Genomic DNA, 14,531 nt, shown 5'->3' with positions numbered 1-14,531 from the left:
GGCTTCTCTGCTCGTTTTCTTCCTTTTGTTGGTTCACTTTGGTGGGCTATGCAATCTGGCAAACTAAGCTATCTTCAAAAGATTTAGTGTGGGAATTTCCCTGGTTTTTTAGTAACTGTGTATCGGTGTTGATAGTTATTCATGTGGATAGCTATAGATATCAATATATATTATCCCTTGTATGCTCCCCTACAAAGTGATGTTTCCTATTTATTCCTCCCTCTCTGCCCTGCTGAGTTGCCTTCCTTCTCCATACTCCCCAATATTCTCCTCTCATGGCTTTGCTCCTTACCAACCTCCCCAACTTCCCTACGAGATTCAGCTTTGAAATGTTGGTACAGATCAGATTGTGCAGTGCTGCCTCCTTAATTGAAATGGTGTCTTCTGTCCTCTTTCTTGCAGCGTGCTGACAGGACACAACCACTATGTGATGTGCTCCCAGTTCCATCCCTCTGAGGACCTGGTGGTGTCCGCCAGCTTGGATCAGACTGTGCGCGTTTGGGATATTTCTGGTGAGCTGCCCAAGTCGAGGGGGTATCCAGCAACAAGGCCCAGTTCAAAACTGCAATTGTTGAAAGCCAAGTGGGGAAAGAACTAGCCAGTTCAGCTCGGGGGAGGAAAAAAGGCAGCTGTTGGGTCTGAGCCACCCACAAAGAAAAGCCATCCGAGCATAACAGCTGTGTCCACTGATGGTGATTTACACCCCGCAGTCTCACTTGGACGTCCTGTTCGGATTCTCTAGGCTGTGCGGGAGAGGAGTACTGCTACTGAGGAAGGAACACACTACTGTCACCAGGTCGGCTTTGCCTTTGTCATCAGGAAAGAGAAGCGGCAGGCTCAGTTTTGGGTTCTATGGGACATCTTCATCCCTTGGGAAACATTGTTCCCAGAGTCAGCAATGTTCCGGAGATGAATTGTTCTCTCTCGGACAGCCCTGAAATGGCTTCTGTGTTGATTAAGGAGCAGAGCTGATTTTTTGCTGGCCCAGCTGTTCTTAAGCAGCAAATGGAAGAAGAGATCATTAAGTACAGTGGCTGCTACTCCATCGATATCCCTTTCACAAAGATGGAGTGTGGCCTAGAGGCAAGAGTAGGGAACTGGAAGTCAAGACTCCTGGTTACTATCCCTGGCTCCACTGCTGACTCACCGTGGTCTGCACATACAGTTATATCTGTTCTGCAGGGTGTATTGGGAGGGTTAATTAAGGGCTGTTGGTAAAACACTTCAAGGCCCCCTAGGAAAGGCTACGCTACATACAGAAGGTGAAGCGAGTGCTAGAGATACAGATAAGTGATGAACGGAGGGAAGGGAGGGTAGCAGTGTTACTGCATTGTAAGGTGTTCTAGAACTTGAGCTGTGGCCCTTTACCCCATCTGCCACTTCCACCATTGCAGTTTTGACTGGGTGAGTTGCTCTGTTTGTAGTACACGCTCAGACTTGACCAGCTGTGTCAACAATAGGAGCTGGGGACAGGCTCTCTGAATATTTAAAACCTGTCCCTCCTCTCTATTGCCAGCATGGGGAGCTTAACATCCATTCTCCCTGTAACCTCACTGCTGCATTCAACCCACACACGCTCTCAGCAGAGTTCCTATAGCCAAATGGATTTGGAGAGGGTACAGTTTTTTCCAGCTGATCTGTGATGAGGGGGTTTTAGAGACTCTGCTATGGATGCTGAATTATTGATTTAGTTGCAACTACATTAAATCATCACCTGGCTAAAATGCTAGTGGGAGAACAAACTCAGGGTGGGTGGGATTTTTGCAAGGTCACCCCAAATCTGAGTTCTGACCTTGGTATCTTGGCTCTAGCACAAAAGGTCTGTTGGGAACAGCCTTGGTTGCATTCAGGCTGCTGTCAGTTGTGGAGATGCACGTTCACCTTGCAAATTAAGGGTCCAGCCTGGATTGAAAGTGACCTAAAAACCAATCCTGAGTGGTGCTGAGTACCTGCAACCCCAATTGACTTTGGTGGGAGTTATGGATTCTCAGCATCTCTAGGGATTAGGGATGTTAGTAGTTTGATTTAAGTGAAATGAATTGGTGGGTCTTGTTCCCTCTCCTAGTGGCAAATTGTCCAGAGACCTAATCATCGCACAGTTTTCACCCTTCTTAGCAGTCTCAGCAAAGAGGCCAAGGAATGTGTGGGCCAAGGAGACTGAACTCTCTCACTCCAGGGCAGTGTGGGGGATGCATTGCTTCTTGTTACCCATGATGTATTTATTCTGTAGATAGAGGCCTTCTGTCTCCATGGCTGTCAATTTAGCATCTTTCTCGAACACAGATTCACAAGTTAAAAATTGAGGGGTCCTTGTTCTGCTGGTCTCCTGAGAGCGAGTGTCAGTGTAACCAGCGTGAGCTGGCTTCTAGTTGCTGTATCAAAATGCATGAAAAGCTGTGACATGACATAATGCCATTGCCATGTACTGTGGAGTGAAGTCTCTTGCTTGTGACACTAACGTTATTACAAAATAACCTCCTGTCTGTTCTGCCTCCCTGTTACCATTAATCCTGATGGAAGATTCTTCTCATTAACCTGCATGGGAAGATGCTTTTGTTTTTTTTTTGTCCTGTAAAATAAAACAGCTTCCCTTTAACTCTCTTTCCCATCTCAAGAGCTAACGTCTGTTGCTTTCCTGGAATCTTCTTGTGCTTTCAGGGCTTTGTTCAGTAGAGCTGGGTGATTAGTTTCCAAACAGGGAGAGTCAGCCTGAGGGGTTTGGCTGGTAATCCAGCATCCTGCTATTGAGGAGATCTGGAACACAGGTTGTTGGGGGCTGGGAACATCAGAGGTGATGCTAAGAGTCCCAGAAGGGGGCACTGTGGGGCAGACTACATTACTGCAAGGCCCCCTAGTGAGTGTGTAGTGACAGCTGACAGACACTGTCCCATCACCTCCAGTACTGCACTATCTCAACCACAGAGCTAATGCTGTGAGTGCTGATGGATTATAAGGGGAGGAAGGCTCATGAGACCAGAATGAATAGGTTGGTCAAAACCCAAGAACCTTTCCTTGGTTTCTCCTTTGGGTAGGTGGCAGCCTCTTGATGTGCAGCCTTGATTGGGAGAGTGGAGGAGATCGCAGCCTAGATGCCCCGGGCCCTTGCAGCTAACACGGTCCATTGTTTGAGCTTCCAGTTGGCTACAATGCCTCTGTGTGGCTCTGGCCATTGCATTCTGGAAAAGTGATCCTAGAAACCTCCTGATGCTGCAGGAACTTCCTCTTCCTTTCCCCTTCTCCCACAAGCTGTCAGGTTGTAGTCAGGATCCGGTCCTTTTCACTAGATCTCTTTCCTGAACTGTCAGTGACCCCTCTTAACATCTGCTCTTTTATTTGAATGCTCTTGGGCATGCTGAGTGCAGGCTCCTTTCCCACGCTCTTTCGTAACAGCTATCCTCAGAATGTCTAATATCTATCACACTGCTCCCAGCCCCTCTTCTCTCCTTCGCCCCCTCCCCAGAGCCGCATAGGAAGCTGGTACATTCTGCAAGTGTCCTGCCTTCCCTCTGGATTTGTGCAGTCAACCCAGAAATTTTTCACCTGTCGTTTCAGTCCATTCCACTGGCCTGTCGAAGGCTCAAGTATCTGTTCTTCGAAATTTCCTCTGTTTCCACTTTCCATAGTTTCTCTGAATTATGCGTCTATCACCCCCCTTCTCTGGGTCTGGCTCCCCGTTGTCATTTGGACCCTCTGTGTGTGCATCTGAGATTCAATATGTGTAATGTTCGCACCTACTCGTGATTCACTGTTTAACAGGCCACTCTCGTTAGACAAATCTTACAGATCTTGTCAAAGGGGCACTGTTAAGATCCCCTTGTCTTAAATCTCCCCTGTGTTACTAACACCTGAGAAGATCAAAAGTGAGAATTAAAAAAAAAAAACTTGTCAAACCCAATGTTGTCTGATCCTCTCTTGCTCTTCACCCACCTTGGCCAATGACCCTGCCAACTCAGTCAGTTTCACTTTGTTCCTAGTCAGTTTCAAGTCTGGGTCCCACATTCAAGTATTTTTTGTTTAAAAGTCTGGTATAAAGTTTTGTTTGTAACTCCTTTGTTTAAAAGTCTCAAGCCTTTTTTCTCCTAAGCTTAGGCTTTCATTTGGCAATGCACAATCCAATTTCTCCCTGGTGCAGGTATTTTAGTTTCTGGTGAGGGAGCAGTTAATGTTGTTCCATTTTGTTTGGCATACTGTATAAATGGAAAGTGGTAATGTTCCCTGTGATGGTCACTGTGCCCCTGGAAGGAAAGGTTATACCACTGCAAAACACAAAGTACTGTGAGTTTTATATATACTGGTGGTTGTTTCTAAGGTGCCAGTCCCTATAATTGTCACTGCAGAGATTTAGAAATACACTGGTTCCCTTAAGGAACTGGAAGAAAGTTGTACACCCCATTCACAACCTGCAGGAATCAGTTTAAATTCCACTCTGTTTCCTAGAGTGCACTGCTGGGGCCATGTCTGTTTTGGTTCTTCAACAAAAACTTACTAGAAGAGTTCCACTTTGAGTCATAACCTTAAAGTGTCTCGGCCTGGTCTCTGGCAGAAACAAATTCCACAGCATAGCCCCTTCCCGGACAGTATCCTACCTGCAACCCCCAACAAGTTGAAAGTTCTGTCAGCCTGGGTTTAGCATGTCGTGGTGGACTATTTTAAAGCTATCTAGAATCTAGGGGCTATTCCCTCATCACATTGTAACCGTTTTAAGGTGGGGTTGATCGAATGTTGGGACTGAATTTACTGGAGTGTGTTCAGTAACAACAATCGGAGAAGTTGCCAAAGAATTCTGGCCTGACATTTGGAGATACCACTGAAGACTTGTTAGAGTTGTGGGTTGTCACCACTTCCTAAAAAAATCAAGCGATTCCTCTTTACCTGTGTCCTCCAGATGAGCTGTATTTCTCCCCAATTCCTGGTGCCTTGGAGAATTTGCAGATCCCTGGTCACCTTAAAGACTACTCAAGAGGCCGTATATCAGTTGCAACTGACTCAGATGTCCACACAAATGGCCCAAGTCAACAAGCAAAAGCTGACAGCGAGAGCACCTATCAAACTGGCATAGATGAAAGCCCCCTAAAGGTGCAAGCTGAAACTGGGAATTAAATATTGAGAGAAAGGAATCTGCGTGACGGTGTCCCTCCAATGCAGCAGCTTTGCTTATCAATCCCAGGGAGCTGAGAAATGGCTGCTTGTTGGGAGCATTTTATTGCCAAGTTTGATCTTTGTGCATCTTGTCTGAGCTTGTGCTTTTGGGGAAAGAGGAAGGGAATCCTTGATATTTCTCTCACTTCTCCTCTTTTTCAAAATTCCTTCTTCTCTCCACCTGTGAACAGCACAGGAGGGCGCTGACTTACATGTCTCTGAGTTAGTACACTGTCTGGTAACCTTGTGTTTGCTTCCTCCACTCCTGCTTCTCCTTCCCTCTTGAAGGCCTAAGGAAGAAGAATCTGTCTCCTGGAGCTGTGGAGTCGGATGTCAGGGGAATTACTGGAGTGGATTTGTTCGGGACGACAGATGCGGTGGTGAAACATGTTCTTGAGGTACTGTGTGTATGTGTGTGTGTGTGTGGCATAGCTCATTCAGCTCTATTTAAGATAGCCCCTGTTGTACAAATTATCCTAAAACAGGTTTGAGAAACAAAGGGAGAAGGAAGCTAAGAGACTTGATACGGCTCTATGAATTCATATGTTCCTTTGGGGATAAGGAATACCTTATTCTAAAGAGCTTAAAACCTAAAAGGTAAAGTCAATGGTGATCCGTGACTGGGGACCCAGACTCTTCTGCGGTACAAATGGCAATGTTATCAGATCCATTGTGGGTTTTTATCAAGGAGAGCAATTCGGAACAGAATGGAAAGCCAGTCAAGTTGTGTGAAGATGGGATAATGAGATTCCATTGTTGCTACTGGGCCACATTTGTCCTAGCAGATGTTGCCGTAATTGATCACAGTTGCAGCCCCACTGGGGGAGGCGATAAGAGGAGTGGTGGTGTGCTTGGAGCTTGTGTGTCACTTCCTCTTTGTCATCTCACTACCCCTCAAGGGTAGGTAATACGCTTGTAAAGCCACCTGAGTCCTATCTTCCGCTTCCACCATTACCGGCATGAGTGGGGAAGTCTATCTGCAGAGTTTACTAGTACAGGGGCAGCCTTGGTCTGTGAGCATCTAGTATGAGCATCATGGCACATCCATGAAGTTCAGTCCACCAGAATGAAAACAACAGGAGCTAGCTGCAGACCCTCACGAGTCATTCTGAAGTCTGCAGGTTGTATCCTATTTGCTGGAGCAATTTTTCTGGCTGCTCCATCTCTGTGTGTTGACCCCATGGAGCCCCAGGCTTGGTGTGAGACCCCTTTCTGCCATCCCACAGGGACACGATCGTGGGGTGAACTGGGCTGCCTTCCACCCCACAATGCCTCTCATCGTGTCTGGTGCTGATGACCGGCAGGTGAAGATCTGGAGGATGAATGGTAAGAAGCAGCCCCCAAAGGAACCTCTTTGGGAGAGAAGAGAGGGAACAGGCTGGGGAGAGTGGGGTGGGAGCCAAGTTTATTTATAAACGTGTCTGTGACGTGAACCTGTGTGTGAATGTGTACACTTGGAAAGTGCTTGAAACAGGCAACATGGAAGTATAAATCCTCTGCCCCCAGGCCCAAAGATTGCACTGGAGGAACAACCTGGGGAAAGCCCAACTCTCCAGCCAACCCTTATAAGGCTTCCCTTGTAGCTCATCTACCCTCAAGCAAAGGCTAGAGTAAAGAGAGGAGCCTAGCTTTGTGCCCTGAGGTCTGTCAAACTCAGGCTGAGCGACCAACGAAGGAATTTCTTTCCGTTGCCAAAGGTCCTTCTTCAAGAACGAAGCGCCTGCATGCTCAAATCTGGGGACTGTCATCAGAGTTGCCTCAGCTGATCTTTCTTATCCGAGAGATTCAGATGTAACTAAAGCTTAGCAACTTTTGGGTGTTTTAGTCTATGTATCAGTTAGTTGTCCTTCTTCAGTTGCAGTACAGGTCAGAAGCTACAGTAGAGAGGTTGGGCTGGAGAAAAGGCATAAGTCAGAGAAGGATATGGAACATTTGATATCACTACTCATAGCTCAGGAACAGCAAGAGCTTTTAAATGTGACCCTGTCTCATTTTCTTCCACTCTGGTTAGAATCAAAGGCCTGGGAGGTTGACACCTGCCGTGGACACTACAACAATGTCTCCTGTGCTGTCTTTCACCCACGGCAGGAGCTGATCCTCAGCAATTCAGAAGATAAGAGCATCCGTGTCTGGGATATGTCTAAACGGTGAGTGCTCTGCCACTGGCTAGGCTTCTCACGGGCCTGTTATTCCTGTTAAATGTCTTCATTTTATAGGAAAACCCCAAAAAAACCCCAAACCAAATGCAGTCTTTAAACATCAGTTGCTGTGTTTGCAAAGATCGTCTCAAACACGCATGAACCCACCTTTTCCCTGTGAGACAGCTATTAAGGATAAGGAGGAAAACTAGGTTTGTAAATGATTGGAAACAGTCGTGAGAGGAGCCAGCTTGTTTAGTGACCTCTCTGATGGAAATGATTTGAATGTATGCAATGTATTTATTGGTTTTATATTTGGATGAGTGTCGCTCTCTTGAGAGAGCTACTGAGTAGGCCAAAGCAGTGGTTTATATGTACAATGGGCACACTTAAAAAGTTAATTCTGGTTTTAGAGCTGTTACCAATGAAGCAATATTCCCTGTGTTTAAAATAGGGAATGTTGTTGGAAGCAGAAATACCTCTAAAACTGGAGTGGACTTATTGGGGTGCTACATCTGTGGTCAGTGAATCTTGATGATCACTTGGACAAAAGTCAGTCCTTGACTCTGCTCGTTTACCCTGAAACCTTGACTCCGCTCTGACAGTCTAAAGAGGCTTTAGTGTAAATGAGAATCAGGCCCCATGTCTGCTGTGTCTGTGAGTCAGTGGTAGAGGTGAGAATGGTACCTGTGAGTCCTGATTCCCCACTCCCCAGAGTAATTCCTAGAACATCCTTCCTTCCTGAGCAAGGCGGAGAACTCAGAAGTCCCAACACTCAGTCCCCTGTTCTAACTACTGGACACTACTGCCTCCCTGTAACACTGCTGGGGGCACCCAGAGCTGAGCGCCATTGTTCCCTCTTGCTGAGGCAGACAGGGAGCTTTGCTAGAGATTAGACTGTGTCAGGTCCTTGCCACACTAGTCTGTCTTCCTCACCAGCAAACTTAAGGCTCTCCCGGCCCAAACCTTGCCTAGCAGGTAACAATCAGTGAATTCCAGCCTCTGAGCTCTTCAGAGATGTTTCTCTGCAATTCACTGCTCCTATCACTAATAATCACAGAAGATTTTAAGTTTGCTGCTCTGTTAAAGAGTGAGTACGTTATAGCTTATTACTTGAACTGGATGAAATACACCTTTCCCTTCAAACACTGCACTGAGTTGGCTTATAGTGAAAATAAAACAAGTTCATTAACAGAAGAACACTGATTAAGTGATGCCAAGTGAAAGGGATAAAGGCAGAGATACTTACAAGCAAGTAAAAGTGAAAACATTAATTGAAAAGACTAAAACTTTGGCATAGCAAGATACAGTCTTTGTACAAGATGGTTTCTCTCACCTCCAGTTGTCTTTTCAGCTTTTTACTGGCTGACCTGACCAGGACCCATCACAGAGATCCAATCGCTTAGTTTGTTTGTCTCTTAGGGTGGAGGCTAAAGATGGAGTTTTTTTTTCTGTTACTTTACCCCCAAGGCATGTCTTTGTCTTGCAAGTCAGGAAGGCATCCTGGGGATTGTCCCCTGTGTCTGTCTGGGATTCAGGAGCAATGTTAATTCTTTGTCTCTCAAGTTCAGGATCAGGATAAGCACTGCTGGTTTAGCTCCATGGCTTTGTTTAATGCTAATATGTAAAGTGAGGTAAACCCATATTCCTTTGTCCAGGACAGACTGGTTTACCACTTTTCCCTAGGCTAGCCTCTTGGTCTTAAACATATTCTAGTAATATCGTCCAGAGGGAATTCATATCTTCACATGTACTGTTAACACATGTATTTTGCAATGATACTAATGACCAGCATGTTATTAGGGTTCAGATACTACCTCACCAGGCATAGTTTGTGCAGATATTCCTGCTGTAGTGTGTAGGGTGTGAATACAGGGCTGCCTAGGGTCACGCTCCCCCAGGGAGTGCCACGTACATTCTGGACCTTTAGGCTCCAAGTCTTCTTTTGCAAACTGGTATTTACTGCAAGGCTTCTGCTTCATTTTGCTTCTTGTTCCCCCACCCAGCACGGGCGTCCAGACCTTCCGCCGAGATCACGATCGCTTTTGGGTGTTGGCTGCTCACCCCAACCTCAATCTCTTTGCTGCAGGTAAAAGTAATCCTTCCAGGTTCTGGCAGGTTGTGATGAGGGGAAGGGGTTATGGGGTCCGTTGGCCCATATCAGAGCCCTGTTCGTGGGTTAGATTCTCTTTTATATGGTCTGGTTTACCCTAGAGAAAAAGTACAGGAGGAGCTAAAATGCTTCTGATTGATATTCCCATAGTGCAGTGGTTCTCAACCTGTGGCCCAATCAGCACACAGCTGCAGCCCATGTGACATTCTCAGGGCCATATAGTAGTATAAATAGTGTGTGGATCCAGCTCTCACAACACAGAGAGAGCTGCCTATGCGGCCCACAATGGTAAATAGGTTGAGAACCACGGCCATAGTGTCTAGGTGTCCCAGTCTTGGAGCAGGACCCCAGGGTGCTAGGTGGTGTGCACAGAGCAAAGATAGTCCCTGCCCCAGAGAGCTTACAGTGTAAGAGAGACGACAGGAGATGACAAGTGGGTACAGACAGATGGTGGAGTACATGGAAATAATATTGGTTGGCTTGACAGGCAGTGGTCTCAAAAACCAGCGGACTAACCAACGTTTTTTATAGGTGTCAGGTAAAGGAGAGTTTTAAGGAGGGATGTGAAGGTGTGTCATGAGGGAGTTTTGCATGTGTTTACAGCAAGCTCCTCTCAAGGACAAGGGCAGGCACGTGAGAGAGCACAAAGGTTCTTGTTTGAAAACTTAACAAGTGGGTGACGGAGGTGGGCAGCATGAGCTGATCGGAGCCAGGAGCCAACATTTCAATAGCATATGAGGGATGATAGTCGGATTGGGGATAAGCCATGAAGGGCCTCAAAAGCAAAGTCATGTAGCTTATGTTCCCAGTAGAGAAGGGGGAGCCAGCAGAGGGCTGTGGAGAGAGGGGTGATGTGGTCAAAGCAAGGGGATGGGGAAATGATCTTTGCACTGACATTCTGAATGGATGTAACTGGGGATATGATTCTAGGCAGAACCCAAGGTTATAAGCTCCTTGGTGTGAAGCTTGTCTCTTACTCTGTGAATGTGATTAGCCCTTAGAACAATGGGGCCCTGATCCCTTACTGAGCCCTCTAGGGACTACTGTAATACAAATAAAATCCACCAGTCTTACCATGCCCCGACCCTTATAGCCACAGGAGATGGAGTCACCTTAAACCCCTGTGTCCGGGATCCTATTATGGAGGCGTGCCCTGTGCTGAATAGTCCCCAGGGAGGAGGCCAGGGGCCTGGCTTGACTGCTTAATGTAAAGGAAGGAAGATGGGGCCAACCATCTCTTCAAATAGGGACAGCTAGTCCCTGCCCCATCTGGATTAAATTATGGTGGCCGGCAGTGATTCCTGTCTTTCCTTTCCCAGGCCACGATGGCGGCATGATCGTGTTCAAGCTGGAGCGTGAGCGGCCTGCCTATGCGGTGCATGGGAACATGCTGTATTACGTGAAGGACCGTTTCCTGCGCCAACTCGACTTCAACAGCTCCAAAGACGTTGCTGTCATGCAGCTGAGAAGGTGAGGGGGCCCGGGTGCCGGGGCAGTTCTGGCGCTCAGATAAACGCCGCTGCCCTGAGCTCCCGGTTAATCCATTGCAGATACGCAAGCTGCGCTGTCTTCCTCCTTCCCCTCAGGTTGATTTCAAATTGATTGTTCAGTCAAATGCAAACGTAACCTTTGATACTGGGCTTGGGGAGTAGATAACAGACTATAGAGCCTTGAACTTCTAGGCTGTTCCGAAATTGGTAATGGCCGTTCGGTGACCTCTGCGACGAGAGTGATGGATCTCAGTCCAGTTCCTTGTGGGGTGAGGTGTCCTTCACGTAAATCACTGTCACCATTAATGCTAATTGTCTCTGTCAGCAGAGGCCAATGACTAAGAACTGTGCCATGAGTGTTGGGGGGCTGGGAAACAGGCAGGAATTGACTTGTCTTGGGCCCTTCAGGCATCTGTGCTATCCCAGGAAGATGCAGTCTGGGACATCAGCAACAAACCAAGCACCATCCCACAGGGGCGTGAACTATTGTTAGCTTTCTCTTATCTTTGTGTCTCTTCTTCAGTGGTTCCAAGTTCCCAGTGTTCAACATGTCGTACAACCCAGCTGAGAATGCTGTCCTGCTCTGCACGGTAAGCCAGCCCCGAAAGGGAAGCTGGACCGGCGGGGGTGTGAATGATGTCTTCAGGGTTTGTTAGAACTAACACTAGTTAGCCTCCATCTTACAGAACAGTCCCATCACTGGGAACCTGGGCTGGAGACTGGTTTGTGTGGAGTTTTCCAGCTAAGGATCTCCTCACCGTCTCCCATAAACACAAAAGGGTGCCCATCACCTTGGTATCCTGGACAGCATTCAAGGGAGATGACTTCTTCCCGCTATTCTTTGCAACTAAATTCTCTCTGTAGAGGGAAGAATGAGTAGACGGTGCATGTGCGCCGTGTGTGTGTGTATATATCTTTTTCCCTCTATAGAGAGCCAGTAACCTGGAGAACAGCACCTATGACCTGTACACCATCCCAAAGGACGCAGACTCCCAGAACCCTGATGGTAGGCGTTTAATGTGTTGCATTTTTTTTTGTTAGTCTCCCTTTCTTCAGTCCTGCCCTCACCTTCTCTATCCCATTGTAAAAAAGCTTCTGTTCTCCAAGTCTTTGTTGCACTCTCTCCCTACGTTTCCTGTAGCTCGTGTAGTGTGCGTCATTTGGCAGGCCTTCCTGCTTACTATATCACGTGGTACATTGACTTGAAAAATTCATGTTCATCCCAAACTTTACAGCTGCAAATATATATTTTATAATTCAATTATTAGGACATTTCCATTTTCTCTTTCGACACAGCAGGCAGCTTCCCTGCCTTGTCAGTGGAGATGGATTTCACCCAGATACGTTGTATTCAAAGTGGGTTTATAGTCTGAAAAGCGGCTGTAAAAGTGACACTGCTGGGGCCCAGTATTCATATTCTCTCTCTGCAAATTCCAGATCAGATTTGCTCAATTTACAAGTCAAAACATAATTCATTTTTTTTCTTCCACTTGGGATCTGAAACTCCAGCTGGATTCTTCCTGCCTCTGTCGTCATGGCAGTAAAGATTCTAGGATGAGTACTTAGCTGGCAATGTTGGGGGTGATGTATGAGGCAGACTAGAATCCAGCTCACTCATTAGTAACTTTACTGGTTTATGCAGGTCTAATGGAGAGAACTGTCTCTGGCACGAAAGTCAGCTGGTATATCTCAGAGATGGGAAGCAAAGAGGGGCCTTTTTTAGTCCCTTAATATATGTTAACTATATTGAACAGTACAGATTGTACTTCACATATTTCAGTTGAAAGTTTCAAAATTGACTAGTGGGTTTGGGCATGTGATGTTGAGACCCCTTTAAAGAGCTTAATTTTTCAGAGGGCAAATACTCAGTGCTTTCTGAAAACGAAGCCCTTTTAAAGGTGTCTCCAATTGGGCACCCAAAATCCAGAGAAAAGCCAAGTCAATAAATCTGGACTTTTGGGCCAAGGAAGAAAATGAACAGCCAAAGAGGAGATCATTACACAACCTTCTATCGTAAAGAAAATATGTAGGGTAACAGGAATGTTTCAAGCACCTTCTATCTGAGCATCTCTATATGATGAACATTAATGAGGGAAGTTCCTCGGACATGAACCAATTAGAGAGGCCAGTAATAATCTGGCTTTAAAGATGTGTAAACTCAGGGAAAGCCATATGACCATCGTTCACACAGAAAAGACCCTGTCTGAGTTGGACATAGTATCCGGGTCTCCAGCCTTGTGTTTTTAACTACAAGAACTTACAGTGTGGAGTACAAGAGACTTGATCCCCTTTTCCCCTCACTGGGGCACTGATCTGTCACAAGCATGATTGGTAAGGTCTCATTGACTCTTGTGACTGTCTGGATCTCCGATATCCTTAGCGCATCTCCCTTAACGCGCAACTGTCATGAGTAGTGGGGTGGTGACAAGGAAAGAGTCTGGGAGCCCAAGAGTAGGACAATCACTTTGTTTTACTGTAACTGCAGCAGGTCTCTCCCGGGCTTATCTATTCCCCCACCCCTTAGCACACACCACCCGTATTACTGCTGCGGAAGCCTTCGCTACATCTGCAACGGGTCCTGTGGTACAGTTCTCTCCATTCCCGTGTGATACGCGCAGCACTGTGTTCATATTAGCATTTTAAAACCGAGGGAGCAGCTGCACGCTAGGGAAAGTGCATTCATTCTCCTCCAGCTTGTTATGCTGGGTAGCCCCGGCAGGGGGGCTTACGTTGAAGCCGGGACCCTCGCTGCTCTCAGTTTGTTTGGCCAGTGAGGCTCTGCTCGTTAGTTTGATCGAATGTGCTGTCACCCAGGATGGCCTGCTTCTCCGCCAGGCAGTGGTGTTGGCTGTGAAGGCACCCACTTATCTTGGCCCTTGGCTAGAGAGAAGGGCTGGCGCTGGCCATGCTGAGATCTGAAAGGGTGGTGGGGGAGGAAATGAATCTTGTGAATAGCCTCAGGTTAAATTTGAGTTAGTAGGAAGCAGCTGATCCAACTCAGCCAAGATGGAATCAAACAAGACTGACTAATGTGTTGCCGTACGAGCCTGCCAGAGGTTTTATTCGCTGCCTGTGTTTTGCTCTTCCCAGCCCCGGAAGGGAAGCGTTCCTCTGGGCTGACAGCTGTGTGGGTAGCTCGCAACCGCTTTGCAGTCCTGGATCGCATGCATTCGGTAAGGGCCACGCTCATCAGGGTCTGTTTAACTGTGTTTTGTCATTTGAAAGTGTATGTGCATCGAGTGGGAGAGACAGAAACGGCTAATCAAATTGTTGTCAGTTCAAATGTATTGGGGGGCGCTGTCAGGAAGATCTGGCTCTGCAGTTAGGTAAAAAAGGAAGCTTAATATAGAAATGAAATTTAAATTAATGAAAATAGTTTTTGTCCTTTCTTTTTTTTTAATGTTCACCAACACCAGCTAGCCACGGTGAAAAATACTTACACTGTCATGCACACCTCTTGCAATTTAAATAAAATAGTTGTATACTATTTAGTTTCTGTTGTGTTTAGTTGTATTATCAAGCTACTTTTGGTGAGTAGACATTGAAAGCTTGCTACATCTCTTAGTTTTGTTCTTCCTTCCTTCCCGGCTTCATTCTCTGATTTCTTTCCTTGGATTGGCCTCTTCACTGTCTACTACTTCCTCTCTTCCT

The 14,531-nt window shown here is 46.6% G+C and overlaps 1 protein-coding gene across 1 annotated transcript in view; it reads left to right on the top strand.

Annotated features, from left to right (window-relative positions):
• Positions 1-14,531, top strand: part of COPA (coat protein complex I subunit alpha) — a 32,649-nt gene that overhangs the window by 3,898 nt on the left and 14,220 nt on the right. Inside the window, exons 6-14 of the mRNA XM_077840908.1 lie at positions 403-512; positions 5,428-5,537; positions 6,366-6,465; positions 7,151-7,286; positions 9,284-9,366; positions 10,710-10,860; positions 11,404-11,470; positions 11,811-11,886; positions 13,971-14,053. Coding sequence (XP_077697034.1) covers positions 403-512; positions 5,428-5,537; positions 6,366-6,465; positions 7,151-7,286; positions 9,284-9,366; positions 10,710-10,860; positions 11,404-11,470; positions 11,811-11,886; positions 13,971-14,053 — 916 coding nt within the window. The remainder of the gene's footprint in view (positions 1-402; positions 513-5,427; positions 5,538-6,365; positions 6,466-7,150; positions 7,287-9,283; positions 9,367-10,709; positions 10,861-11,403; positions 11,471-11,810; positions 11,887-13,970; positions 14,054-14,531) is intronic.

Source organism: Eretmochelys imbricata, chromosome 24 (genome assembly GCF_965152235.1).
Source record: "Eretmochelys imbricata isolate rEreImb1 chromosome 24, rEreImb1.hap1, whole genome shotgun sequence".
In the NCBI taxonomy this organism is placed as follows: domain Eukaryota; kingdom Metazoa; phylum Chordata; order Testudines; family Cheloniidae; genus Eretmochelys; species Eretmochelys imbricata.
This window is presented reverse-complemented; position numbering and strand designations above follow the sequence as displayed.